The following is a 26,330-nucleotide window of genomic DNA, read 5'->3' as shown; positions in this document are numbered from 1 at the left end:
ATTTAATGCAGATTAATAGAGCATTCGGGCTTGGAGGAATCTTTCTTTCAGGGGTCAAATCAATAACAACTTGGAAAGGGAACTTAATAGCACCCCAGGCAAACACTGTGTAAGGTTTCAGAAAATGAGATGGCGGCGGCATTGATCTCTATGTACTATATTTAACCTAATTTCAGCCCTTCATTTCTGATGAACAAATGGAAAATCCTGAGAGCTGAAGCGCACGCGAAGACTGCAGAGCGAGCGCCGGACATTGTTTTTTTTCTCTTTTCTCTGTAATTCTGGTGGAGGAGAGTCTGGAAAATAAATCAAATGTCACGCGGTAGAAGCCACCATGGTGGTAAAGGCTACATGAGATTGAGAGATAATTTGTATATTTCTCCAATCTGATATCATATAGGTTTCAAGGATAAGCAACCGGGAAGGTCACCGCTATATCAGGCACCTTGGTCAAGGCACAACCGGGAAGGTCACCGCTATATCAGGCACCTTGGTCAAGGCACAACCGGGAAGGTCACCGCTATATCAGGCACCTTGGTCAAGGCACAACCGGGAAGGTCACCGCTATATCAGGCACCTTGGTCAAGGCACAACCGGGAAGGTCACCGCTATATCAGGCACCTTGGTCAAGGCACAACCGGGAAGGTCACCGCTATATCAGGCACCTTGGTCAAGGCACAACCGGGAAGGTCACAGCTATATCAGGCACCTTGGTCAAGGCACAACCGGGAAGGTCACAGCTATATCAGGCACCGTGGTCAAGGCACAACCGGGAAGGTCACCCTATATCAGGCACCTTGGTCAAGGCACAACCGGGAAGGTCACCGCTATATCAGGCACCTTGGTCAAGGCACAACCGGGAAGGTCACCGCTATATCAGGCACCTTGGTCAAGGCACAACCGGGAAGGTCACCGCAATATCAGGCACCTAGGTCAAGGCACAACCGGGAAGGTCACCGCTATATCAGGCACCTTGGTCAAGGCACAACCGGAAAGGTCACCGCTATATCAGGCACCTTGGTCAAGGCACAACCGGGAAGGTCATCGCTATATCAGGCACCTTGGTCAAGGCACAACCGGGAAGGTCACCGCTATATCAGGCACCTTGGTCAAGGGCACAACCGGGAAGGTCACCGCTATATCAGGCACCTTGGTCAAGGCACAACCGGGAAGGTCACCGCTATCTCAGGCACCTTGGTCAAGGCACAACCGGGAAGGTCACCGCTATATCAGGCACCTTGGTCAAGGCATTACCACTAAATGGGTATTTCCAGTTCAGACATTTACGACTGGTTCCTGAGGTTATAAAAAGATAGCCAAGCACCCTTCCTCGGATATTTTCAGAACTACCATAGAGGTGAATGGGAAGAGCCACAGCAGTGTCTGCATCTCCATCCAAAGTGGACTGAAGGGGGCCATTTGGCCAGGATTTCCTAACATGAAGGTACCACTTTAAAAGAAGAAAATTCCTTTGCCACCCATCTGTCTGGTTGTGAAGCAGATGTCATGTCTAAAGAGGTATTCCTTCATGACACACCTTAAAAGACTCAAATAAAGGTGGTAGAAATCTGTAGACTTAGGATCCTTAGACTCATGGCCAACCTCGGGAGGAAGCCTTAGGATATTGCGTCCAGTCTCCTATTCACTTCTACTGGACTTAAGGGGCATTCCAGTGATTACTTATTGATCGGAGGGTGTCCAACTGCTACAACGGCTGCTCCGATCAGCAGACATGAAAAATTTCATTTCCAGTAAGAATGGAGTGGCAGGTTGGACGACCGATGACAAGTCCATTCATTATTTATGGAGCTGCCAGAAAAAGCCAAGTGCAGCTCATGGCGGCCACATCGGGAATTACTGGAGCGCCGAACGAGCATATCCAGTGCTGCTCTACTGTAACAGGGACAGCAGTGCACCGTTCTGCCGATCAGACCCCTACTGATATACAAGTCATCACCTATCCTGTGAATCGGTGAGAAAGGTTTTCTTTGGTGAAAAGTGTGTGGCCACCTCTCCATTCAGGCCAGAGGTCGGGGGACCAATGTAAGTTCTGGAGATAAAGGGCGATTCCTGCAGGATATGCCATATATAATACTTCTGTACACCAACTTACTTCTGCATTTAGTAGGTAATTGCTGAACATATTAAAAGGGAGTCAGTCACCCCCAAAATGCATTTGCATGTTATTAGCCCCTATTTGCGTACTGAGCCCTTCCCTCACTTCTGATTGGTACAGCTCACTTCCTATAGCGAGCAGTGTCTGAATGCTGCTGGAGTGTGCGCACATGCGCACTGCCTTTGCTCGGCCGCGCATGCGCACAGTAGCCGGATGTGTAGTCTTCCTTCAGCTGATGCCGCTTGTTACACGAATACACCCAGAACTGTAGTGAGCGTCTTTAGACATCTCAAACCGCTCGCTACACTCCCGGGTGTATTAGTGTAGTGAGCGGGATCAGCAGGCAAAAAAAAAAAAAAAAAAAAAAAAAAACAGGGAGGAGAACACACGTGACCGGGGGCAGGCAATGTCAGTACACATGCCGGCAGCATACAGACAGAGCTCACTCTGGAAGCAAGCACCGTCAATCAGAAGCAGGAGAGGGCCACAATATGCAAGTGAGGAGGCATAACGGTGCACCAAACTCTTGGTCACACCAAGGGTGCACCATGGCCCCCTCCTTTGCATATGGACTGTACGTTATTTTCTCAGGCACTGAACCAATAACAGGTACAGGGCTAGTATGGCTGATATAGGGGTTAAGTCCCCTACAACACTGTGTAGCCCACTTAAAATACATTTGGGGGGGAGGGGGAAATAACAGACTGCACACAAGTATTCATTCAGGAATCCAATTAGATTCTTTATTTAATAATCAACTCTGTGGTAGATTTACGGATCTAAGCAAAACGAGTGGATTACATGACTGTGCCGAATGTAACCCTCTCTCCAGTGTTGGGGGTCTAGAATAAGACTAGTATAAGAGTAATGCACCATAGTGTATGTATCTTTGTGGGAGAGCTGGGGAGCAAATTAGAGCAAATAGGGTCTTACCCGACAATAAATGCTTTATTAAAAACAGGATATGCTAACCTGATGCAATTGTATAACACAACATTTTTTGAGTAATCAGCTGCTGCAGATCCACAGGTCACCAGACCAGATGCAAATAAGAAGGAAAAGTTGGTGGATTATTCTGCGCTGCTGGAGAGATGAGGAGAATCCGGTATACAAGGAGCTGCAGTACTGCGGGTTTTATTATCGACGCGTTTTGAAGTATACCACACTTCTTCCTCAGGATACAACCACATTTAGACACGTTGACAAAGAAACATGTGGTTGTATCCTGAGGAAGAAGTGTGGTGTACTTCAAAACGCGTCGATAATAAAACCTGCAGTACTGCAGCTCCTTGTATACCGGATTCTCATCATTTCTCACCTTCTCACAGTGTATGTGACGCGCCCCCTGGGCCAGTGCTGTAGTGCGGCGCACGTGTGCGCGGGGGAATACCCGGAGCCGGATCCGATGGGGGTAGTAGTCTCCGAGTGGCGGGGACCCGGTCCGTGCCCAGGGTGGTCAAACTAAGTGTGTGGCAGTCTTTGTAGATGTTGTTTAAGTGTCGACTACGCCACCCGTTGATTTGCGGTCGCAAGGCCGCCGCTGCAGAACAGTCCGCTGAGGCCGGTGGTATGTGTGCAGCAATGGTGGTATAACCCCCAACGGGAGAGGTATGGCCTCAGGGCAGCTGGTGCGGGTGAAGGGAGTGATAGAAAGGGCGTCCCGGTACCTTTAGTGCTGGTAGTGCGATGGAACACAGAGACTGATTGCAGTTTTCAATGCTTTACTCACAGATGTTATCAGTGTCAGTCCTGCAGGTTATGACGACCCGAGCCGTGCTGCGTCCACCAGGTACGGGGCTCGACCAACCCCCAGGCAGTTCCAGAGTGTGACCTTGAACCCCTTTCTCCGTTCCTTTCTCTGGCCGTCCCCACTAGGGACCCACCCATGTCCAGCTTCCTCGGGGCTTCTGGTGGCGAAACCTATCTCCGGTTTCCCTGACCCTATGTGGCGTGCCTTCGTGGTGAGTGTAGTGAGTGGTCGCGCCAAGACGTGGCCACGACCTCCGGTTCCTGGCTGAGGATAAGTGGCCTCCACCAGTTCGGGATCCGGTACCCTGATCTGCCAACCCTTCACCCGCTGACTCCTAGCGTGTTCGGGTTCCCTCTTCCTTCATGTCTCTGGGCCTTTCTCCAGGTTCCATTCCTTCCTTGTTCCTTTCCTCTTGTCTTTCTCTCTCTTGCTCCCTTCAGGAGCAGCACCCAGACAGGGCTGCTGCTCCCTGTCACTACTCTTCTCCTCTTTTTCTGTCTGACTGAACTCAACTCCTAAGATGGTGCCCACCTTTTATACTCCCTCTGACACCCGAGCCCAGGTGACTAGCCACCAATGGGCTCCTTCCTATGCCCAGAGTCCCTCCCCTCTCTGCTCCTGCACCACTGGGATATTCCTCCCCCCCTCCCACTCCAGCCAGGGACAGACGCTGTCGTACCTGCACATCTATCTGGTGGGAGTACCGTTGATCTGTCCCCTGGAAATGGGATGTATGTGGTGCATGCAGCTAACTGAGTTCTAGTCCACACTCCATCCTTACCCGGGAGTGGAATACCACACCTCTGGTTCGAGGTGCAATACCCCTGTAGCAGCCGAGCCCTCGGGGTGCTACATTCCCCCCTGGTAAACCACAGCACGTCCTCGGGCTGAAATAGAGTAAAAACAATTTTTAAAGTGTACGTACACATAAAACACATCAACTTTCATCCATCCCTTTATGGGAGGTTTTCTCAACAGCTGGCTAATGCCACCGGAACTCTTTTACAAAAACACTATGTAAAACTTTGGCATCATATCAAATTTCACATTAAGGCATTCTCAAATAAAACATTCTTGAATTCTCGGGTTCTTGGGATCTTGGGATCTGGCCGCTCTCAGTCTTCGGCCAGGTAGAGGGAAGGGATGACCGCTCTCAGTCCTCGGTCAGGTTAGGGATTAGGGCAAAAATAGGCAACAGTTCTCTTTCTGTCCCAACGGGGACCACACTCTTAGTGGAAACAGTCCCACAACAGTCCTTATACCCGGTCGGGTAACTATTTACATCTCCTCTTTTACCGTTTACGATTAACGGTGTGCTCCACACGCTCCTTTCTCTTCCTCAGGTTCAGACCCGTCCGGGCCCTCTTTCTCCTCCTCCTCCTGGTACGATTGCTCCTCTTCTTCCTTGACCCGGTGGACATGAAGGGCGTACCACCCCTTCACTCCCTTATGCCTGGTATAGGTGACGGTATCTCCAGGCACCAGGTCCCGTCCACTGTGCCCCTCCGGTAGGTGGGACTCTACGTCGCTCCTGTTTACAAACACCTGGCTTATGGTCTTCGGGTCTTAGATGATGCCCCAGCCACATGCCATGTGAAACTTAACAACAGTCCCGGTGACTCGGGGACCGTGAGCTGTACGGGGGGGTCCTGGCGGGTCCTTGTCTCCTGCTCCACGTTTTTAATGTGGAGCCACTCCTCCTTCACTTTCCTCTCTCTCCGCTCCCGCTCAAACGTTGCCAGTTGTTGGCGGCAGGTCTCATAGCGCCGGGCGGCGCCCGCCCGGGTCTCCTGAGTGAACCCCATCAGGTCTTCTCCAGTGGGGTCCCCCTCGAATTGGGCGTCCTCCAGCGGGGTGAAGAGAGGTCCACGGGCTCCGGAGCTGGGATTAGCGGTTCATCTGGGGCCCTTGCTCCTACGGGATGACTCTTCCTGGAGCGGGGGTTGGTGTACTCAGGCGGCCAGACGAATGGTGTCCCATCCGGGCAGGTGTGCTGCTCATACAGGTCTTTCCCCAATGATGGCACGACTGGGGGCCCCGGCTGGGGTGCAGCGCCCGCGGGCACTCGGCCTTTTAACCAGGCCGGTGACTTTCTGTTCGTGCCCGGTGTTGGGGAGCACGGTTCAGGGCGAGGCTCCGCTGCAGAGCTTGCTGCTGGAGGGCTGACTACTGGTGGTGGAGGTACGGTGGGCGGTGCGGCACCCAGAGCTTCGGGTCCCGCGGCGGGAGGTAGGGGCAGGTCCGCGGCCTCAGGGCCCGGAGTAACGGCGTTCCCCTTACTTGTCGTTGCGGCCTCCCCCGCGGCGGCGTCGTCCCCGGCCTCCGGTACGCTTCTGCTGCCTCTTGGGATCGACGCGGTGCTGGATGGTGGCTGCACCTCCGGTTGGCAGGTCAGCGTGCGCCGGGTCAACTCCTCCTTCCACCCGGCAAGCACGTCTCGTTGCGCCCAGATCATCCTCCTGTTCAGCTCTTCCAGCGCGGCCTGCGCGTACTCCGGTTCTTCCTTCTGGAGCACCGCTAGCAGCTCTGCAATCTGGTATGGCGGCTGTGGCGGTGAAGCTCTCCTCCGTATCCGACATTCTCCTCCCCCCTAGTGGACCGCGGCCTACCTCGCGATGATCCTCTTCCGTAGGCCGCGGCTCCGCAGTGGATCGTCAGGGTTGAGGACCTTCCGTCGCGCTCCTGTGACGTCGGCGTCGCTGGGCTCCTTCCAGGACCTTACGCAACGTCCGGACGTGAGGCGGGGCTTCAGTTCTCGCGGGCTTTCGGAGTCCACACCCCTCTTCTTCCCGCGCGGCGTCCTCAAGATGGCGCCCAATGGCGGGAAAACTCCACGGATGGCGGGAAGAAGGCAGAAGATGGCGTCGGATGGCGGGAATCGGCTCCGGATGGCGGGAAACGACTCCGGACGGCGGGAAACTTCACCACAGGTAAGTAAAAAGTCTCTTTTTCAGGCACGCAGTACCCGGTGGTTACGGGCACGAGATCCTGCCGACTACACCAAAGTTGACGCGCCCCCTGGGCCAGTGCTGTAGTGCGGCGCACGTGTGCGCGGGGGAATACCCGGAGCCGGATCCGATGGGGGTAGTAGTCTCCGAGTGGCGGGGACCCGGTCCGTGCCCAGGGTGGTCAAACTAAGTGTGTGGCAGTCTTTGTAGATGTTGTTTAAGTGTCGACTACGCCACCCGTTGATTTGCGGTCGCAAGGCCGCCGCTGCAGAACAGTCCGCTGAGGCCGGTGGTATGTGTGCAGCAATGGTGGTATAACCCCCAACGGGAGAGGTATGGCCTCAGGGCAGCTGGTGCGGGTGAAGGGAGTGATAGAAAGGGCGTCCCGGTACCTTTAGTGCTGGTAGTGCGATGGAACACAGAGACTGATTGCAGTTTTCAATGCTTTACTCACAGATGTTATCAGTGTCAGTCCTGCAGGTTATGACGACCCGAGCCGTGCTGCGTCCACCAGGTACGGGGCTCGACCAACCCCCAGGCAGTTCCAGAGTGTGACCTTGAACCCCTTTCTCCGTTCCTTTCTCTGGCCGTCCCCACTAGGGACCCACCCATGTCCAGCTTCCTCGGGGCTTCTGGTGGCGAAACCTATCTCCGGTTTCCCTGACCCTATGTGGCGTGCCTTCGTGGTGAGTGTAGTGAGTGGTCGCGCCAAGACGTGGCCACGACCTCCGGTTCCTGGCTGAGGATAAGTGGCCTCCACCAGTTCGGGATCCGGTACCCTGATCTGCCAACCCTTCACCCGCTGACTCCTAGCGTGTTCGGGTTCCCTCTTCCTTCATGTCTCTGGGCCTTTCTCCAGGTTCCATTCCTTCCTTGTTCCTTTCCTCTTGTCTTTCTCTCTCTTGCTCCCTTCAGGAGCAGCACCCAGACAGGGCTGCTGCTCCCTGTCACTACTCTTCTCCTCTTTTTCTGTCTGACTGAACTCAACTCCTAAGATGGTGCCCACCTTTTATACTCCCTCTGACACCCGAGCCCAGGTGACTAGCCACCAATGGGCTCCTTCCTATGCCCAGAGTCCCTCCCCTCTCTGCTCCTGCACCACTGGGATATTCCTCCCCCCCTCCCACTCCAGCCAGGGACAGACGCTGTCGTACCTGCACATCTATCTGGTGGGAGTACCGTTGATCTGTCCCCCGGAAATGGGATGTATGTGGTGTATGCAGCTAACTGAGTTCTAGTCCATACTCCATCCTTACCCGGGAGTGGAATACCACACCTCTGGTTCGAGGTGCAATACCCCTGTAGCAGCCGAGCCCTCGGGGTGCTACATATGTATCGACAGGGGGTGACATGTTACCCTGTAACATTTCAATCAGCAGTTTTTGATGCAGGATTCTGGAGCCAAATTCAGATTCAAATCCAAAAGGAATGAGAAATAATAATAATAAAAAAAATTGCATGTCTCCTTTGTGCTGGGTTCACCGCTGCGTTTTGCTCAAATACTCTGCCCTTGTATTCCAGCTCCAGGTTGTGACCTGACTGTGGGTCTGATCACCCAAATTATCAGCCTCATAGGGTCCGTCCCACAGTCAGGCTTGGACTTGCAGCTGTAATATGGGGGCAGAAATGCGTCTGTACTACGCTTTTGTGAGAAGGACAGTAAATGCTCAGATGAGTGTATTAAATGTCCAGGTGCTGCCTGTATGCAAAATGGGTAGCACAAGGACCAATGTACGTCAATGGTGTAGTAGGAGAATATATTATACAAACATATGGAAAACATACATTTGTAGCTTGCAAAAAAAAAAAAAAAAAAGACAAACAGATGACAATACGGAAGAAAAATAGTCTGTAATATCTGGATGAAAAATGGACGAGTGTGCATATGCTCATCTGAACCAGGCCTAAAGCTGAAACCACAATTGCAGTTTTTAAAGCATTTTTTTCTCAGAAGCCAGAATAGATTAGATAAGAAGGGGACATATAAAGGAAGAGCTAAGGGGATGTACACATGGTGCGTTTTAGATCTGCATCGCTTTTGTAGCAGAAGACGCTTCAGTAACCGGCCAGTAGCATGAGGTTAGTACAAAGCTCCGGTTCACGGATTATGCTACAGATTAAAGAAAATAACTCTGCAGTAAAGCATCGTACCTTCCTTTCTGTCAATAGACTCTTATATCCGCTTGCACCGAGCGACAGCAGCGTTATCAGGACATCCAGAGATGGGGAGGCCGATGCTCTCCCCGGATACATTTTACTAATTTCTTCCAGGAAAGAATCGTTAAATCCTGCTACAATAGCGCCACCTACAGGAACCATGAAGTTCTTGTCCAAGCTCTGCACAAAAGCATCAATCCTGCCCTTACGAGCACCCTACAGGGAAAAGTAAATAAATAGTTATAATTGTGGTAGTTTCTATTGTCATTTTATTCCTTTTTTAATAAGTCTTTTTTCCCCAAACACTAAATCATAACTTTACAGCTACAGGGAGTAAGATGCTGTACGTGTGCCCACCCCACTATGGACCGTGGCCTTGGATGGCTGACACCATTATCTAATAGACAACGCAACGTAATTGTATGGCCTAAGAGAAGGGGGTGGTCATGTAACCACTAGTGTTGAGCGAGTATGTTCTGTTAACCCTTTCGCCGAGTATGCTCGGGCTGAGCTCCGAGTATTTACAGCTGCTCGGTGATATGGTTGAAACGATCCCGTGGGCATGATTTGTAACTGTTTGACAGCTTTATTACATGTGAGGAATGTCTATTTCTTACACATTCCTCACATGTAATAAAGCTGTCAAACTGTTGCAAATCATGCACACGGGAGCGATTCAACCATATCACCGAGCAGCTGTAAATACTCGGAGCTCGGCCCGAGCATACTCGGACAGAACATACTCGCTCAACCCTAGTAACCACAATAGTTAGGCAACATTAGATTTGGCCAGTGTTTCACAATCTTTTAAGTGGTGGGGAGATATCAATGGCGCCCTATGGTGCTGTGGCACTGCGGCTGGGAAACACTGTGCTACCTGGTTGAAGACAAAGACTATAGGAAACTAAATGTTTCAAATCATTGGGCAGCTTGGATTAGTTAAACAATAATAATAATAAAAAAAGTATGACATTTCCGGGGTAGACAGGGCACCCATTACAGTACCTGTTGGATGAGGTGCATACATTTTGATGACTGGACACCATAGGCATTATTAACTATGTGAGGAATATCATACTTGGCGCAGATCTCAGCCAGCTCCTCCAGTCTAGAGAAGAACAGAGTGAATGTAAAACGCTCTTCTGGATTTACTTGTAGGTTAATGTGGAAAAGAACTAAGAGAAAAAAAGAACAAGTTTGGGAAACTTTTTACCTGTCGGGCACACGAGGGGCAAAGCACGAAGTGGTGGAGTGAATACACAGGATGTTCTCGGCCCCCAGCTCACAGATTCGGGATTGCACTGCGTTCAGGTCAGTGCGAAGCTCATCTCCTTCCAGAACATTCTCAATCACCACCGGCTCAAATCCTTTGTTAGAGACAGTGTGAGAGCACAGAGGGTTAATGAGCTACATATGAAGGCCCATGTGGGAAGCATCAGATATGTCCTAAATGACTGAGGGGAATATCTCTTCAAAGCTTAAATTAATGTGTAGGGGAGAATCCAACCCCAAAATCAGGCATGTTGGATTTTAAACATGTTCAATTTATTTTTCCCCTAGAACTAAAGCACTGGCAGGGGTCAGACTGCAGTTTTCTTCCTTCTCCTGTGTAATTGAACTGAGCAAGAATGTTTGACCCTTTCTGGACATGTGATGCATGTACCCTACACAGCAGGCGCCGGCTGCGTTATACAGCTGACACCTGCCTGTAACTTCATGGTCAGAGCTAGCTCCAAAGGAAGCAATATATTCCCTAACATGTCATAGTCAATAGCAATTTCAGCATGTATTTGAGGTCCCGCTGTCACCCCATTGCCCACCTATACTATAGAAGAAAGGTGCTGATAGGCTGTCATGGCAGCTGGGTCCCCATGTCTCTTAACTTTGTACCCCTATAAAGCCCTGTTGTGGGAAGTAATTTAGTGTATTGTACAAGCGACTAAATGAATCCTATGTATGTATATATAAAAAATAAAAATTATTATATTATAAGATAGATAGATAGGATGACAGCGGAGGACAGAGGTCAGACCCATGTTCGCCCCATAGCTGCGGCCCCCCCCGGATCTATCACATATTTGGTGGGTGCACAATTATGACTTTCCCCCCCATTGCGTTCACCATATAAAACAGGTAAATGTGTGCTGTCCACAGAGAATATAACCCCCGGAGCGTTACCGGCAGTAATCATGGACTTGAAGCACGACTTCTGGTCTATCCGCGGCCAGATTATGTATTTTGCCTTCGGCCTCTTTTGTCGGAGCGTTAGAAAGCAAAGCGTTAAACTCATTCCGGTTGCCATAGGAACAACAAAGCAGCTTGTTGCCGTGCGCACACCTGTAATGAGAAGCACAAGGGCTCATTTTTCATGGCATTGTGTTCGGTGGGGCTGTGAGACGTAATAGATGAGGGCACCCGCCTGCGGTCCGGAGAATATCCAGCACCACCGCGTTCGTGAGTTTATTCAGGAGACTGGAGCCCGCAGCTTTGGGCTGCACCGCAGATATGTCCCCCGACCTCCCGATTCCATGGATCAGCCTGGAAAAAAACAAAAAACAAAAGCACATCGTCCCAGCCTCATTAGAAGCCACATCCAAATTCAGAAGTTTGTATTATTTTTTGTCACCATTTTACGAGACCAGTAACTTTATATTTTTCCATCTATGGAGCTGTATGAGGTCTTGTATTTAGGGTGCCGAGCAATAATTTTTGCTTGTATCACTTTGGGCTAAATACGACACTTTACTCACTTTTAATTAAAAAAAAAAAATAAAAAAATAATAGATTTGTACCAACCACATATGGCCATGATTGCGCACATAGGGAGGTAGAACCCTACGGATTATTTTTTTTAGGATCCCAAAGAAATCATTTTTTCATAGACTCAGATCTCCGCCCACATTATGATGAAGAAGAGAAAGAGGGGATGACACAAAGCGCAATGGGGTCTTATCTGGTGCAGAAATTGGTCTCAGTGAGAGGTGGAGGAAATGCTCAACTTTTAGGGGTGTTTAACCCACAGGTGAGGAATCACGGTGTGACCGCTGCGGTACCCTCGCATCAGGAGATCCCGCTGTGTAGAACTAGAAGGATAGGAGTGGTAGTCCGCGCTGCTAGATACAGGAAATCCAGAGGACGTAGAAAGCACATGCGATATAAATTGTAATCTATTTCAGTCTGTCTAGAGAGTGGTTGATTTTAATACTATGGTCTCCTGATGAAGAAACTGCGAAATGCGTCGAGAATGAATCGCATGTTTCAAACACCTTACTACGGCCTCTGTATTTCCTGTATCTAGCACAGCAGTGCCAGACTACCACCCCTATCCTCCTACTTCACATTATGATGAACCCTGACTGATGTCATCTCTGGGACCAATGGTCACATTCCCGATAGAAGCCGTAATCATAGAAACACTGATCAGTCGGCACTTGGACACCTGTGTAGACGGTCAGAGACAGCGTCCGTCACCCCTGAGGCCACGCTCCAGAACGGCTCCTGAACATATTGGGGACTGATGGGGAAATTCAGACCCTCCTCCTTCAGAGAATTGGCAGTATGGATAAGCGGTGCCGGAGGCGGCATTCTCCTGCTGCTCTGCGGCAGATTGGGGTGGTGAATGGTAACACCCATGATCCCGTGGGTGCGTTCTAGTACCAGTCACCACTGGGGAGCAGAACGGGTTCTGTAGTCTTTATACATTGAAATAAATGATGAATCCCGGCCGCCCCGCACCAGAGATTAGCACTAGAGTAATGGCCGAGCATCTGATTACAAGAGAAAAATACCGATAATGCCGGCGAGAAACCAAGCCACACGCCACTCGTCCCTCGCGTTCTCCCACTCCACAATTCCCGAGGAAATTATTACTGTCCATCACGGCCAGCTCATGAAGGAAGAGCTCGATAGTGCTCTCGTCCCAGGCATCCTGGGGGCATTTACCCTAAAAAACAAAAAAAATTAACAGTTTATTATAGATACAAGATCGGAAATACAATGCTGAGTATTCACCGTAAGTCTCCAGGAGACACTATGAAGAAAATCCAACTGTGAAGACCCCCGTATACGAGATGAGAGGGAGCTGAACCGGCCACATTGCACAGGACGGGTGGTAACTTGCTGATCGGAGGTGGTCCGACCGATAGAACGTCAGCAATACCAAGAACAATGGAGAGGGGGCCGCACATGAGGGCCCAGGAGCCAGGACCCCACTAATCTATGGATGGGGGAGGGGTGCCTCATTCTCCCCGTCATGGGCTCGGCTTTCAGCAGCATGAATCAACCAAGTGGGACTTTACCCTAGAAGGCACAAGCGCCTCCCAGTGCACGGGGCCGTCACTGCAACGTCTTATGGTGGATGTGACAGATTCAGTACAAATATGTCTAGAAAATAAACTGTGCCGAGCGTGCAGCAGGAACAGCTCCGCGCACGGCCCCCCCCGGAGGAGCCTCGGCAGCAGCACAGAGGATGTCCAGCTCCGCGCACGGCGCCCCCCCCCCCCGGTGGAGCCTTGGCAGCAGCACAGAGGATGTCCAGCTCCGCGCACGGCGCCCCTGGAGGGGCCTCGGCAGCAGTACAGAGGATGTCCAGCTCCGCGCACGGCGCCCCCCAGGACGAGCCTCGGCAGCAGCACAGAGGATGCCCAGCTCCGCGCACGCGCCCCCCGGAGGAGCCTCGGCAGCAGCACAGAGGATGTCCAGCTCCGCGCACAGCGCCCCCCCGGAGGAGCCTCGGCAGCAGCACAGAGGATGTCCAGCACCGCGCAAGGCGCCCCCCCGAAGGAGCCTTGGCAGCAGCACAGAGGATGTCCAGCTCCGCGCACGGCGCCCCTGGAGGAGCATCGGCAGCAGCACAGAGGATGTCCAGCTCCACGCCCGGCGCCCCCCGGAGGAGCCTCCACAGCAGCACAGAGGATGTGCAGCTCCACGCCTGGCGCCCCCCTGGAGGAGCCTCCACAGCAGCACAGAAGATGTGCAGCTCCGCACACAGCGCCCCCCCGGAGGAGCCTCCACAGCAGCACAGAGGATGTGCAGCTCCGCACACAGTGCCCTCGGAGGAGCCTCTGCAGCAGCACAGAGGATGTGCAGCTCCGCACACAGTGCCCTCGGAGGAGCCTCTGCAGCAGCACAGAGGATGTGCAGCTCCGCACACAGCGCCGTCGGAGGAGCCTCGGCAGCAGCACAGAGGATGTCCAGCTCCGCGCACAGCGCCCCCCCCCCCGGTGGAGCCTCGGCAGCAGCACAGAGGATGTCCAGCTCCGCGCACAGCGCCCTCCGGAGGAGCCTCGGCAGCAGCACAGAGGATGTGCAGCTCCACGCCCGGCGCCCCCCCGGAGGAGCCTGCACAGCAGCACAGAGGATGTGCAGCTCCGCACACAGCGCCCCCCCGGAGGAGCCTCCACAGCAGCACAGAGGATGTGCAGCTCCGCACACAGCGCCCCCCGGAGGAACCTCCACAGCAGCACAGAGGATGTGCAGCTCCGCGCACGGCGGCCCCCCCTCCCCCGGAGGAGACTTGGCAGCAGTACAGAAAATGTCCAGCTCCGCGCACGGCGCCCCCCAGGAGGAGCCTCGGTAGCAGCACAGAGGATGCCCAGCTCCACGCACGGCGCCCCCCAGGAGGAGCCTCGGCAGCAGCACAGAGGATGCCCAGCTCCGCGCACGGCGCCCCCCAGGAGGAGCCTCGGCAGCAGCACAGAGGATGCCCAGCTCCGCGCACGGCGCCTTCCCCCCGGAGAAGCCTCGGCAGCAGCACAGAGGATGTCCAGCTCCACGCCCGGCGCCCCCCGGAGGAGCCTCCACAGCAACACAGAGGATGTGCAGCTCCACGCCCGGCGCCCCCCTGGAGGAGCCTCCACAGCAGCACAGAAGATGTGCAGCTACGCACACAGCACCCCCCCGGAGGAGCCTCCACAGCAGCACAGAGGATGTGCAGCTCCGCACACAGCGCCCCCCCCCCAAGCCTCCACAGCAGCACAGAGGATATGCAGCTCCTCACACAGCACCCCCCCCCGAAGCCTCCACAGCAGCACAGAGGATGTGCAGCTCCTCACACAGCACCCCCCCCCCGGAGGAGCCTCCGCAGCAGCACAGAGGATGTCCAGCTCCGCACACAGTGCCCTCGGAGGAAACTCTGCAGCAGCACAGATGATGTGCAGCTCCGTACACAGCGCCCTCGGAGGAGCCTCGGCAGCAGCACAGAGGATGTCCAGCTCCGCACACAGTGCCCTCGGAGGAGCCTCTGCAGCAGCACAGAGGATGTCCAGCTCCGTACACAGTGCCCTCGGAGGAGCCTCGGCAGCAGCACAGAGGATGTCCAGCTCCGCACACAGTGCCCTCGGAGGAGCCTCTGCAGCAGCACAGAGGATGTCCAGCTCCGTACACAGTGCCCTCGGAGGAGCCTCGGCAGCAGCACAGAGGATGTGCAGCTCCGCACACAGCGCCCTCGGAGGAGCCTCGGCAGCAGCACAGAGGATGTCCAGCTCCGCGCACAGCACCCCCCCCCGGAGGAGCCTTGGCAGCAGCACAGAGGATGTCCAGCTCCGCGCACAGCACCCCCCCCCGGAGGAGCCTTGGCAGCAGCACAGAGGATGTGCAGCTCCGCGCACGGCGGCCCCCCCTCCCCCGGAGGAGCCTCCACAGCAGCACAGAGGATGTGCAGCTCCGCACACAGCGCCCCCCCGGAGGAGCCTCCACAGCAGCACAGAGGATGTGCAGCTCCGCACACAGCGCCCTCGGAGGAGCCTCGGCAGCAGCACAGAGGATGTCCAGCTCCGCGCACAGCACCCCCCCCCGGAGGAGCCTTGGCAGCAGCACAGAGGATGTCCAGCTCCGCGCACGGCGCCCCCCGGAGGAGCCTCTGCAGCAGCACAGAGGATGTGCAGCTCCGCGCACGGCAGCCCCCCCTCCCCCGGAGGAGCCTCTGCAGCAGCACAGAGGATGTGCAGCTCCGCGCACGGCGGCCCCCCCTCCCCCGGAGGAGCCTCCACAGCAGCACAGAGGATGTGCAGCTCCGCACACAGCGCCCCCCCGGAGGAGCCTCCACAGCAGCACAGAGGATGTGCAGCTCCGCACACAGCGCCCCCCCGGAGGAGCCTCCACAGCAGCACAGAGGATGTGCAGCTCCGCACACAGCGCCCCCCCGGAGGAGCCTCCACAGCAGCACAGAGGATGTGCAGCTCCGCACACAGCGCCCCCCCGGAGGAGCCTCCACAGCAGCACAGAGGATGTGCAGCTCCGCACACAGCGCCCCCCCGGAGGAGCCTCCACAGCAGCACAGAGGATGTGCAGCTCCGCACACAGCGCCCCCCCGGAGGAGCCTCCACAGCAGCACAGAGGATGTCCAGCTCCGCACACAGCGCCCCCCCGGAGGAGCCTCCACAGCAGCACAGAGGATGTGCAGCTCCGCACACAGCGCCCCCCTGGAGGAGCCTCCACAGCAGCACAGAGGATGTGCAGCTCCGCACACAGCGCCCCCCCGGAGGAGCCTCCACAGCAGCACAGAGGATGTGCAGCTCCGCACACAGCGCCCCCCCGGAGGAGCCTCCACAGCAGCACAGAGGATGTCCAGCTCCGCACACAGCGCCCCCCCCGGAGGAGCCTCCACAGCAGCACAGAGGAAGTCCAGCTCCGCACACAGCGCCCCCCCCGGAGGAGCCTCCACAGCAGCACAGAGGATGTGCAGCTCCGCACACAGCGCCCCCCCGGAGGAGCCTCCACAGCAGCACAGATGATGTGCAGCTCCGCACACAGCGCCCCCCCGGAGGAGCCTCCACAGCAGCACAGAGGATGTCCAGCTCCGCACACAGCGCCCCCCCCGGAGGAGCCTCCACAGCAGCACAGAGGATGTCCAGCTCCGCACACAGCGCCCCCCGGAGGAGCCTCCACAGCAGCACAGAGGATGTGCAGCCCCGCACACAGCGCCCCCCGGAGGAGCCTCTGCAGCAGCACAGGTTGCATTGCTGTAATCATGTATTTTCTAGGACCCCCATCCTATACTATAAGCCATGGTGGTTACATGCACTAGACCTGTTTCCATGGGAAGGAAACAAAACCCTCCGCAGACAGGAAACACCATTTACATACTAGACAGACTATTAACCCTTCAGGCTCCTCGCTGGCACAGGTCACGTCTTTGTGTAGAGATGTCACATCTGTATCAGGCAGCACAAGCACTATGGGGTTTTTTCCGTTCGTTTTTTAAATCAAAACTACAAATCCCAGGATGCTTTGCGGCCGGCTGTCACATGACACGGTGGGTCCAGGCCCGCAGACTGCCTCTTACCTTCTCCAGCAGCACGCGTATCAGCTGCTCATGGCTGCGCCGCGCTTCCCGGCCCTGCCGGATATAGGCCGGAGACACGATCTGCTCTCCGGCACTGAAACTATCTCCGTTCATGGCCGGTAACCGGAGACTGCATAAACAGATGGCAATTCAGCACCCTGACGCGCAACGTGACTCTGCCGCGATTAAGTCCCACCCATAATGGGTAAACCTGGCCAATCAAAACCGTTCACGAGAGGGCATATGACTCCTCAGCCAATCAGATTGCGACATACAAAAAAAAAAAAAAAAAAATCAAAACCCATGGTCAAAAGTCGGGTTCTAAATCACTCAGCAATTTGTTTAGACCACGCCCAGAATGGGAGGGGACATACGTCATGCAGGCGCGGTCATCAGCCCATGTGAGCAGGGCAGAGTCAGCGTGGCCGGTTAGCTCAGTTGGTTAGAGCGTGGTGCTAATAACGCCAAGGTCGCGGGTTCGATCCCCGTACGGGCCAATTCATTTTATTATTTTTATTTAACGCTATGAATTAATTTAGTGGTTATTATAAATTATTACAAGCTCAGGTATTTTCTCACAGCGCTCAGAGAGCTTCAGCCAGGTCTGCTTATGTGCTGTACGGCGCGTGTATGGACTTCTCACATTACCATGGCCTGAAATGGTGAAAAATATGGGTCATTTCACCACTGTGTTTAGGCTCTATTTTTTTACAGCTTTCATTGACCTGGTGACTTGAGTCTCCTCATCAGTATGATTACAGCGATACCAAACATGTCCAGTTTCTTAATTATTTTAGTGGCGAAAAAAAAAATCAGAAGTTTTAAAAAAAAAATTGGGGGGATTGTCTCACCATTTTCCAACACTCGCATCATTTTTCGGCCGATGGAGCCGCGTGATGGCTTATTTTTTGCGGGGTGAGAAAACATTTTTATTGGTACCATTTTGTAAGAGATGAGACTTTTTAATCGCTTTTTAGGCTGTGTGCCCACTATGTGTTTTTCAAGCATTTTTGCCACAGAATTTCCGCAGCGAAAACGCTTAAAAAACTCTTGGTAATACGTGCCCCATGGTCCCCAATGATAATCCACGTGTGCTGTGCACATGCTGCGGAAATTTCCGCTGCGGATTATCATTGCGGAAAAAATACGCAGCATGTCCATTAATTTTGCGGACACGCAGCATAATTGCCGCCATTGACTTGCATTGAATCGCTTAATATCCGCATCACTACATGTACACATGCAGATATTAAGCGATTCATTGTGCGGATGGTACCCGGGTCTGGAGAAGAGGAGACATTAAACATTATACTCACCTTCCGATGTCCCCCTGTGTTCTCTCCGCTGACTTCGGCGGTCGCGTGACCTGTCACATGACTAAATGGCATCACCGCAGGTCCTTTTACACCATCGCGAGCCACCGAAGACACCGGAGAAGGAGACCTGGGGCCATCAGAAGGTGAGTATAATGTTTTTTTTTATTTTTTACCATTCTTATTCTTTATTTTTAACTATTTACTTGGTCACACTATATAAATACATGCCGGTTGTATGGATTTATATAGTGCGACCAAGTTGTCAAGCACTTTCCAAGTGATGCTAAAATCGCTTGATAACCCGCATGCAGAAATGCCTGCAAAAACGCTTCTACCTGGCGGGAAAAACGCATGTAAAATCCACATGCATTTTTCCTGCCAGGGAGATGCAGAAAAAATCTGCAGCATTTCTGCATCGTGGGTACTTAGCCTTACAGCATTTTTTGTGGCAGCCAAAAAAAAACGTAATTTTGGCGTTCTTTAATTTTTTTCCCTTTTATGTTGTTTACCGATCGGGTTAATTGTTTTTATATTTTGATCGAGCGGATTCTTCTGACCGCCGCAATACCTCATATGTGTTTTTTTTAATATCTTTATTTTCAATGGGGAAAAAGGGGAGTGATTTGAACTTTGTTTTTTTTGGTCTGTTTTTTTTATTTCATATTTTTTAAAACATTTTTTTTTTACTTTTTACTGTTCTTGTTACCCTCCTTAGGGAACTTGAAGATGCCATTGTCTGATCGCTTGTGCTATATGCTGTGGCATCGCTGTATATAGCAGAAATCACAGTCTCCTTTGAAGCCCGGCCACAGGCTGGGTTTCATAGCAGCTCCGTAATGACAGGCACAGGGGTCATCAGTAGACCCCCGGCAGTCATGACAACCCATCAGCGACCCACGATTACGCCACAAGCATGCCGATGGGCGGAGAAAATAACACGTGCCCCCGTCGGCACGTGTTAAATGTCAAAGATTGACAGCGGCATTTAACAAGTTAACAATCGTTAGCGGCAAGTCTTGGCTGTAATACACAGCCATCACCTGTCGGGCATGGGGTGGGCTCACTGCAGGAGCCTGCTCCATACACCCACTCCCACCGTGCGCCATACATGTACAGCGGATGTCGTGAAGGGGTTATTATTTTATTTATTTTTTTATTTTATTTTTTTTCCATGAGCCATAACTTTTTTATTTTTCTGTTATTGCAGACATATGAGGGCTTGATATATATATTTTTTTGCTGAATGAGTTGAAATTTTGAATGATATCATTCATTTTACCATATAATGTCTTAAAAATGGGAAGCAAATTCAAAGTGGGATAAAATGCTCCATTTAAACACAGCTGTCAAGAGTTTGAAAGCGGCATGTAAATGGTTAACAGCAGCGATCAGAGCTCGGCTCCAGTCGCTGCTGTTAGACACAGACGTCAGCTATGTAATATAGCCGGCATCAGCTGCATGTGGAGAGACCTCGGCTCCTGAGCCCCCTCCATACACTGACACCCAAGTAATGACGCAGTTACGTGTTGCATTAAGGATTTTAAAAAATTATGAATTTTATTAAAAAAAAAAAATTCCGAGACTTATAATTTTTTTAATTTTCCGTCGATTGAGCTGTGTGAAACTTTTGATTGCTCCATATTTCTTTTCTTTGGAGGGATGAGTGAGCGAGAAACAATTCTGTTTTGATTTTTTTTTTTGCTGTATGAGGTTTACCTTATGGGTTAAATAATTTGATATTTTGATACATTGGACTTTTACAGACATGGCGATCCCGAATATGTTTATTTATTTTTTTATTTCATTATTTTCGGACAGGGATTCAAATTTTTATGATACCTTTGTGTAATATTTTTGAAACCTTTTTCAATTACTTTTTTTTTAGTTCTTCTAGCAGACCTGAAATTGTTTGCTTGTACTTTGCACTGCAATACGTCAGTGTTGCATTACACAGTACAAATGACCGTCTCCTATGAAGGCCAGCATGTGGTGGGTCCCTGGCCACCCACCTGCATCTGACAACTGCTTGGCATGGAGGGGGCTGATTGCTGCTGCACTCCATGTCCCACCGCGATCGTGCCACTAAGCAGCCGCTGTTAGAGATTGCCGGGGACATTTAAGTGTATAAACAGCAGTGGCAGCTGCCCGAAGACTAATTTTGCATATGGATAAAAAGTAAGCTCTCTCAATGGATCAGGATGATCAATCCCGATGATCTGGTTCTGGGTTGCATTAACAGAAGCACAGAGTCTAGATCACGTGAAGTAATTATCCCCCTCTACTCCTCTTTGGTCAGACCTCATCTGGAATACTGTGTCCAGTTGTGGGCACCACATCTTAAAAAAGACATTGAAAAACTGGATCAAGTTTACTTATCTATTTATTTTACTCACTTATAAAGCGCCATTACTTCTACAGTGCTGTACAGACATTATGGGCACTGTCCCCATTGAGGCTCACAATCTAAATTCCCTATCAGGATGTCTTTGGAGTGTGGGAGGAAACCAGAGAACCCAGAGGAAACCCACGCAAACACGGGGAGAACATACAAAAGTTCAGAGAAAAGCTACCAGGATGGTGAGTGGACTGCAAACGATGTCCTACGAGGAACGGTTAGAGGATCTGGGAATGTTTAGATTGCAAAAGAGAAGACTGAGAGGAGACTTAATAGCTGCCTACAAATATCTGAAGGGCTGTCACACTGTAGAGGGATCAGCTTTATTCTCATTTGCACATGGAAATACAAGAAGAAGTGGGATGAAACTGAATGGGACAAGATACAGATTAGATATTAGAAAAATCTTTTTGACAGTGAGGGTGATCAATGAGTGGAACAGGCGGCCACGAGAAGTGGTGAGTTCCCCTTCAATGGAAGTCTTCAAACAGAGGATGGATAGACATCTGAGATGGTTTAGTGAATCCTGCATTGATCCGGGGGTTGGACACGATGACCCTGGAGGTACCTTCCAACTTTGACATCCTATGAAATAGGTGTCTTTAGTTGCACTCTGTCGTATACATTACTACTCCTTTATTGCCTCCCTAAAATGATACTGACAGGTTCCCTTTAAAACTGGTGCAAAGGGATATTGGAGTAGTCGCCCATAGCAATCTGATCACTCCACTGCTCGTTTTTACCAGTTTTCATGCACCTCCCTGTATCTCCTGGGCAGCTTCTTACAAAGATCTTTCATGTTTTTTAGATGTCAAGTAAGATGCCTGTACAATGTCCGCCACAGTGCGAGCTGTGCCGATCCTCCACGGTCCGCTCCGTACCCATGTGGCTCCTGCATAATAGTATCCAGCAAACTGGGGGATCTTAGGGTGTTTGTATTATTGTGGACCAGCTGCCATATTATCTACTGTGGCTTATTTACCACCAACTTTATTCTGCAGCGCGGCACTGAGAATATCACATCTCCTAACACTGAAAGAAAAGGAAAGAGGGACACGGACTATATTTTATGCTCAGCCACTTCCCTGAATTTCATCCAGTTCTGTCTGTTGAGCCCACACAGAAATATTGCTCATACTGAATGTATGATTGCCCCCCCCGACACAGTATGATCCCCGTGTTATAGTTCCCACAGTGCCTCCCACAAGGTATGATGCCCCCCCCCACATACACAGCATGATCCCCTTGTTATGGTCCACACAGTGCCTCCAAGGTATGATGCCCCCCCCACACACAGAATGATCCCCTTGTTATGGTCCCCACAGTGCCTCCAAGGTATGATGCCCCCCCCACACAGAATGATCCCTTTGTTATGGTCTACACAGTGCCTCCCACAAGGTTTGATGCCCCACCACCACACACAGAATGATCCCTTTGTTATGGCCCCAACAGTGCCTCCCACAAGGTATGATGCCCCCCTTGTTATGGTCTCCACAGTGCCTCCCACAAGGTATGATGCCCCCCCCCCCCACACACAGAATGATCCCCTTGTTATGGTCCCCACGGTGCCTGCCACAAGGTATGATGCTCCCCTCACACACACAGTATGATTCCCTTGTTATGGTCCCCACAATGCCTTCCACAAGGTATGATGCCCCCCCCACATACACACACAGCATGATCCCCTTGTTATGGTCCCCACAGTGCCTCCCACAAGGTATGATGCCCCCACACACACACACAGTATGATCCCCACAGTGCCTTCCACAAGGTATGATGCCGCCCCCCCCCCCCCCCACACACACACAGTATGATCCCCTTGTTATGGTCCCCACAGTGCCTCCCGCAAGGTATGATGCCCCCCCCCCCCACACACAATGATCCCCTTGTTATGGTCCCCACAGTGCCTCCCACAAGGTATGATGCCCCCCCCCACACACACACAGTATGATCCCCTTGTTATGGTCCCCACAGTGCCTCCCACAAGGTATGATGCCCCCCCATACACACAGCATGATCCCCTTGTTATGGTCCCCACAATGCCTTCCACAAGGTATGATGCCCCCACACACACACAGCATGATCCCCTTGTTATGGTCTCCACAGTGCCTCCCACAAGGTATGATGCCCCCCCCCCCACCACAATTATCTCTTTTTTATGGTCTCCACAGTACCTCCCACAAGGTATGATGCCCAGTACCCCCACATAGAATGATCCCCCACAACGATACCAGTGCTGTTCTCTCTTAGAATTCTTATGATCTCTGGCCTCCTTACTGAAAGTGCAGCTAGCAGAGGAAAATTCCTCCTGGGAGCCGCCAGCTTTTAGTTATGGGGCAGACATGGAGCTCAATATACAGTGAGCAGCAGCTGTAAGCACGGCCCGGCACTGACAGCCGGCTCAGTAGTGCATCAGTGCAGTGATCGGTCAGAGCTTAATGTCACACTCACAGTATAGTGAGCGGTGACTGAAGTCGTTCAGTGCACGATCCCATGACTGAAAGCTGGCGGCTCCCAGGAGGAAATAAGTTCATTTCCTCCCATTAGCTGCACTTCAGTAGGCGGCCGGGCAGCATTATAATGTTATTTACCTGCAGATTAACTCTATATCTACAGGTAAATAGCATTTTCTAAAGTGGCAGGTTCCCTTTAACTCACAGGATTAATATATTGACGACCTATCTGTAGGTTCCATAGGTGATGGTGATCCCCTCTGTGCATTGCCTACAGCCGGCCGTTACCAGAGCAGGTATCGGGGGGGGGGGGCCGAGTGTGGGACCTACAGCTCTAGGTGACAAATCCAATGGACCCATCCTTGTCAGTCCCTGACAACCCTTTGCCTGCACTTATCTGATTGACACGTTGTGAGACTATAATGTCTGTACTTGCCGAACCATGGACTAATCATGGCAGAAATCAACGTTATTCTGCATATGAAAAGAGATTATCTACTATATAATTGTCTTATCCCGTCTGTCTGTCCTGGAAATCCCACGTCGCGCATTGGTCCGGCAGTGGCCAATCAGCGCCGCGGGATTTCAGAAAAAAGATGGCAGCCGTTAGCGGCTCATCTGCGGGACAGAGCTCAGCGGCGATGCAGCGGGGAGATGAGCGGCGCTAGCAGCACAACTACCCCGACCGGCGCCGCTGACCTCCATGCGGCTAAAATCGGAAGATCAGCGGCTTGGCCCGCTGATCTCCCGACAGCAAGTGTGAACGGAGGACCGGGGAGCGGCGCCGCCGGTCGGGATGCTTCTGCTGCGAGCAGCCGCTCATCTCCCGGCTTCTTGCAGCAGAAGGAGCCACACAGGCAGCGCCGCTCCCCGGTCCTCGCTAGTACGGAGCCGCACAAGCAGCGCCGCTCCCGGGCCCACACTAATACGACGCTGATTGGTCGCGGTGGCCGGCCGCGACCAATCAGCGAGATGGGCGGCAAATTTAAACGCCGCTCTGCTGATTAATTGCGGCCGGCCACCGCAACCAATCAGCGAGATGGGCGGCAAATTTAAACGACGCTCTGCTGATTGGTCGCGGTCGCCGACCGCGACAAATCAGCGAGATGGGCTGCAAATTTAAACGCCGCTCTGCTGATTGGTCGCGGTGGCCGGCCACGACCAATCAGCGAGAAGGAGGGCAAATCTAAACGCCGCTCTGCTGATTGGTCGCCCACCGCGACCAATCAGCGAGATTGGCGCTAAATTTAAACATCGCTGTGCTGATTGGTCGCTGACGCCAGACGCGACCAATCAGTGAAATTGGTGCCAAATTTAAACGCTCTGCTGATTGGTTGCGGTGGCCGGCCGCGACCAATCAGCGATTTTGGAGCCAAATTTAAACAACGCTCTGCTGATTGGTCGCGGTCGCGACCAATCAGCGATTTTGGAGCCAAATTTAAACAACGCTCTGCTGATTGGTCGCGGACGGCAGACGCGACCAATCAGCGAGATTGGCGCCAAATTTAAACGCTCTGCTGATTGGTTGCGGTGGCCGGCCGCGAACAAGCAGCGATTTTGGAGCCAAATTTAAACAACGCTCTGCTGATTGGTCGCGGTCGCGACCAATCAGCGATTTTGGAGCCAAATTTAAACAACGCTCTGCTGATTGGTCGCGGTCGCCGGCCGCGAACAAGCAGCAGTATTGGCGTAAAATTCAAACCTCGCTCTGCTGATTGGTCACGGCCGGTGGTTGCGACTAATCAGCGATATTGGCGCCAAATTTAAACACCGCTTCGCTGATTGGTCGTGGTGGCCGGCCGTGACCAATCAGCGATATTGGCGCCATATTTAAACACTGCTCTGCTCATTTGATTTTTGCTTCATTCTCTTGTTTTTTCCTTGCAAGCAAATTAAATGAAGATAATAATACCAAAGAATTTGTGATTGCAATCAGTTTCAGGAAGAAACTGAGTATTATCTGACAGAATTGCAGGGGTGCCAATACTTTTGGCCACCACTGTATACACACAGGGTGGTCCAGAAGTAGGTGGACAGAAAGTGTTATAGAATGTTCCTGTGCTGAGATAATCTTATAAATGTGCCCCTGCTGTGTACTGTGTAATGGCCGTGTCTGACTGGGGCAGGATCATGGTCTGGTAAATTATATTTGAAAATGTTATAATATCTTATCATACAAAAGAAAGAATCCGTGGACAGGACGCGGCCCGCGCTCCCCCGCGCGCTGTGCGGAGAGGACGCGGCCCGCGCTCCCCCGCGCTCTGTGCGGAGAGGACGCGGCCCGCGCTCTGTGCGGAGAGGACGCGGCCCGCGCTCTGTGCGGAGAGGACGCGGCCCGCGCTCTGTGCGGAGAGGACGCGGCCCGCGCTCTGTGCGGAGAGGACGCGGCCCGCGCTCTGTGCGGAGAGGACGCGGCCCGCGCTCTGTGCGGAGAGGACGCGGCCCGCGCTCTGTGCGGAGAGGACGCGGCCCGCGCTCTGTGCGGAGAGGACGCGGCCCGCGCTCTGTGCGGAGAGGACGCGGCCCGCGCTCTGTGCGGAGAGGACGCGGCCCGCGCTCTGTGCGGAGAGGACGCGGCCCGCGCTCTGTGCGGAGAGGACGCGGCCCGCGCTCTGTGCGGAGAGGACGCGGCCCGCGCTCTGTGCGGAGAGGACGCGGCCCGCGCTCCCCCGCGCTCTGCGGAGAGGACGCGGCCCGCGCTCTCCCGCGCTCTGTGCGGAGAGGACGCGGCCCGCGCTCCCCCGCGCTCTGTGCGGAGAGGACGCGGCCCGCGCTCTGTGCGGAGAGGACGCGGCCCGCGCTCCCCCGCGCTCTGTGCGGAGAGGACGCGGCCCGCGCTCCCCCGCGCTCTGTGCGGAGAGGACGCGGCCCGCGCTCCCCCGCGCTCTGTGCGGAGAGGACGCGGCCCGCG

At 52.9% G+C, this 26,330-nt stretch overlaps 2 protein-coding genes and 1 non-coding gene across 5 annotated transcripts in view; 2 read left to right on the top strand and 1 right to left on the bottom strand.

Moving 5' to 3' along the window:
• SEPSECS (Sep (O-phosphoserine) tRNA:Sec (selenocysteine) tRNA synthase) overlaps positions 1-17,476 on the bottom strand; it is a 35,125-nt gene extending 17,649 nt beyond the window's left edge. Inside the window, exons 1-7 of one of the 3 annotated variants that reach the window (XM_073646650.1) lie at positions 17,256-17,476; positions 12,760-12,914; positions 11,391-11,509; positions 11,150-11,308; positions 10,185-10,338; positions 9,977-10,079; positions 8,966-9,187 (exon numbers count right to left, since the gene is read on the bottom strand). In XM_073646650.1, coding sequence (XP_073502751.1) covers positions 8,966-9,187; positions 9,977-10,079; positions 10,185-10,338; positions 11,150-11,308; positions 11,391-11,509; positions 12,760-12,914; positions 17,256-17,369 — 1,026 coding nt within the window. In that variant the 5' untranslated portion in view covers positions 17,370-17,476. Of the gene's footprint in view, positions 1-8,965; positions 9,188-9,976; positions 10,080-10,184; positions 10,339-11,149; positions 11,309-11,390; positions 11,510-12,759; positions 12,915-17,056; positions 17,210-17,255 lie in introns of those variants that run through there. The other 2 variants (XM_073646660.1, XM_073646669.1) reach the window with 2 other exon arrangements.
• Positions 17,477-17,678: 202 nt separating this feature from the next.
• On the top strand, positions 17,679-17,752 carry TRNAI-AAU (transfer RNA isoleucine (anticodon AAU)). Its single transcript has one exon. It is a non-coding gene; the product is annotated as a tRNA-Ile (tRNA).
• Positions 17,753-20,788: 3,036 nt separating this feature from the next.
• ZCCHC4 (zinc finger CCHC-type containing 4) overlaps positions 20,789-26,330 on the top strand; it is a 31,876-nt gene continuing 26,334 nt past the window's right edge. The window contains exon 1 of the mRNA XM_073646627.1: positions 20,789-21,148. Within this exon, the coding sequence (XP_073502728.1) occupies positions 21,052-21,148 (97 nt within the window). The 5' untranslated portion in view covers positions 20,789-21,051. The remainder of the gene's footprint in view (positions 21,149-26,330) is intronic.

This window comes from Phyllobates terribilis, unplaced genomic scaffold (assembly GCF_046119375.1).
Source record: "Phyllobates terribilis strain yellow unplaced genomic scaffold, ASM4611937v1 Scaffold_1__5_contigs__length_1240528914, whole genome shotgun sequence".
Lineage (NCBI taxonomy): Eukaryota > Metazoa > Chordata > Amphibia > Anura > Dendrobatidae > Phyllobates > Phyllobates terribilis.
This window is presented reverse-complemented; position numbering and strand designations above follow the sequence as displayed.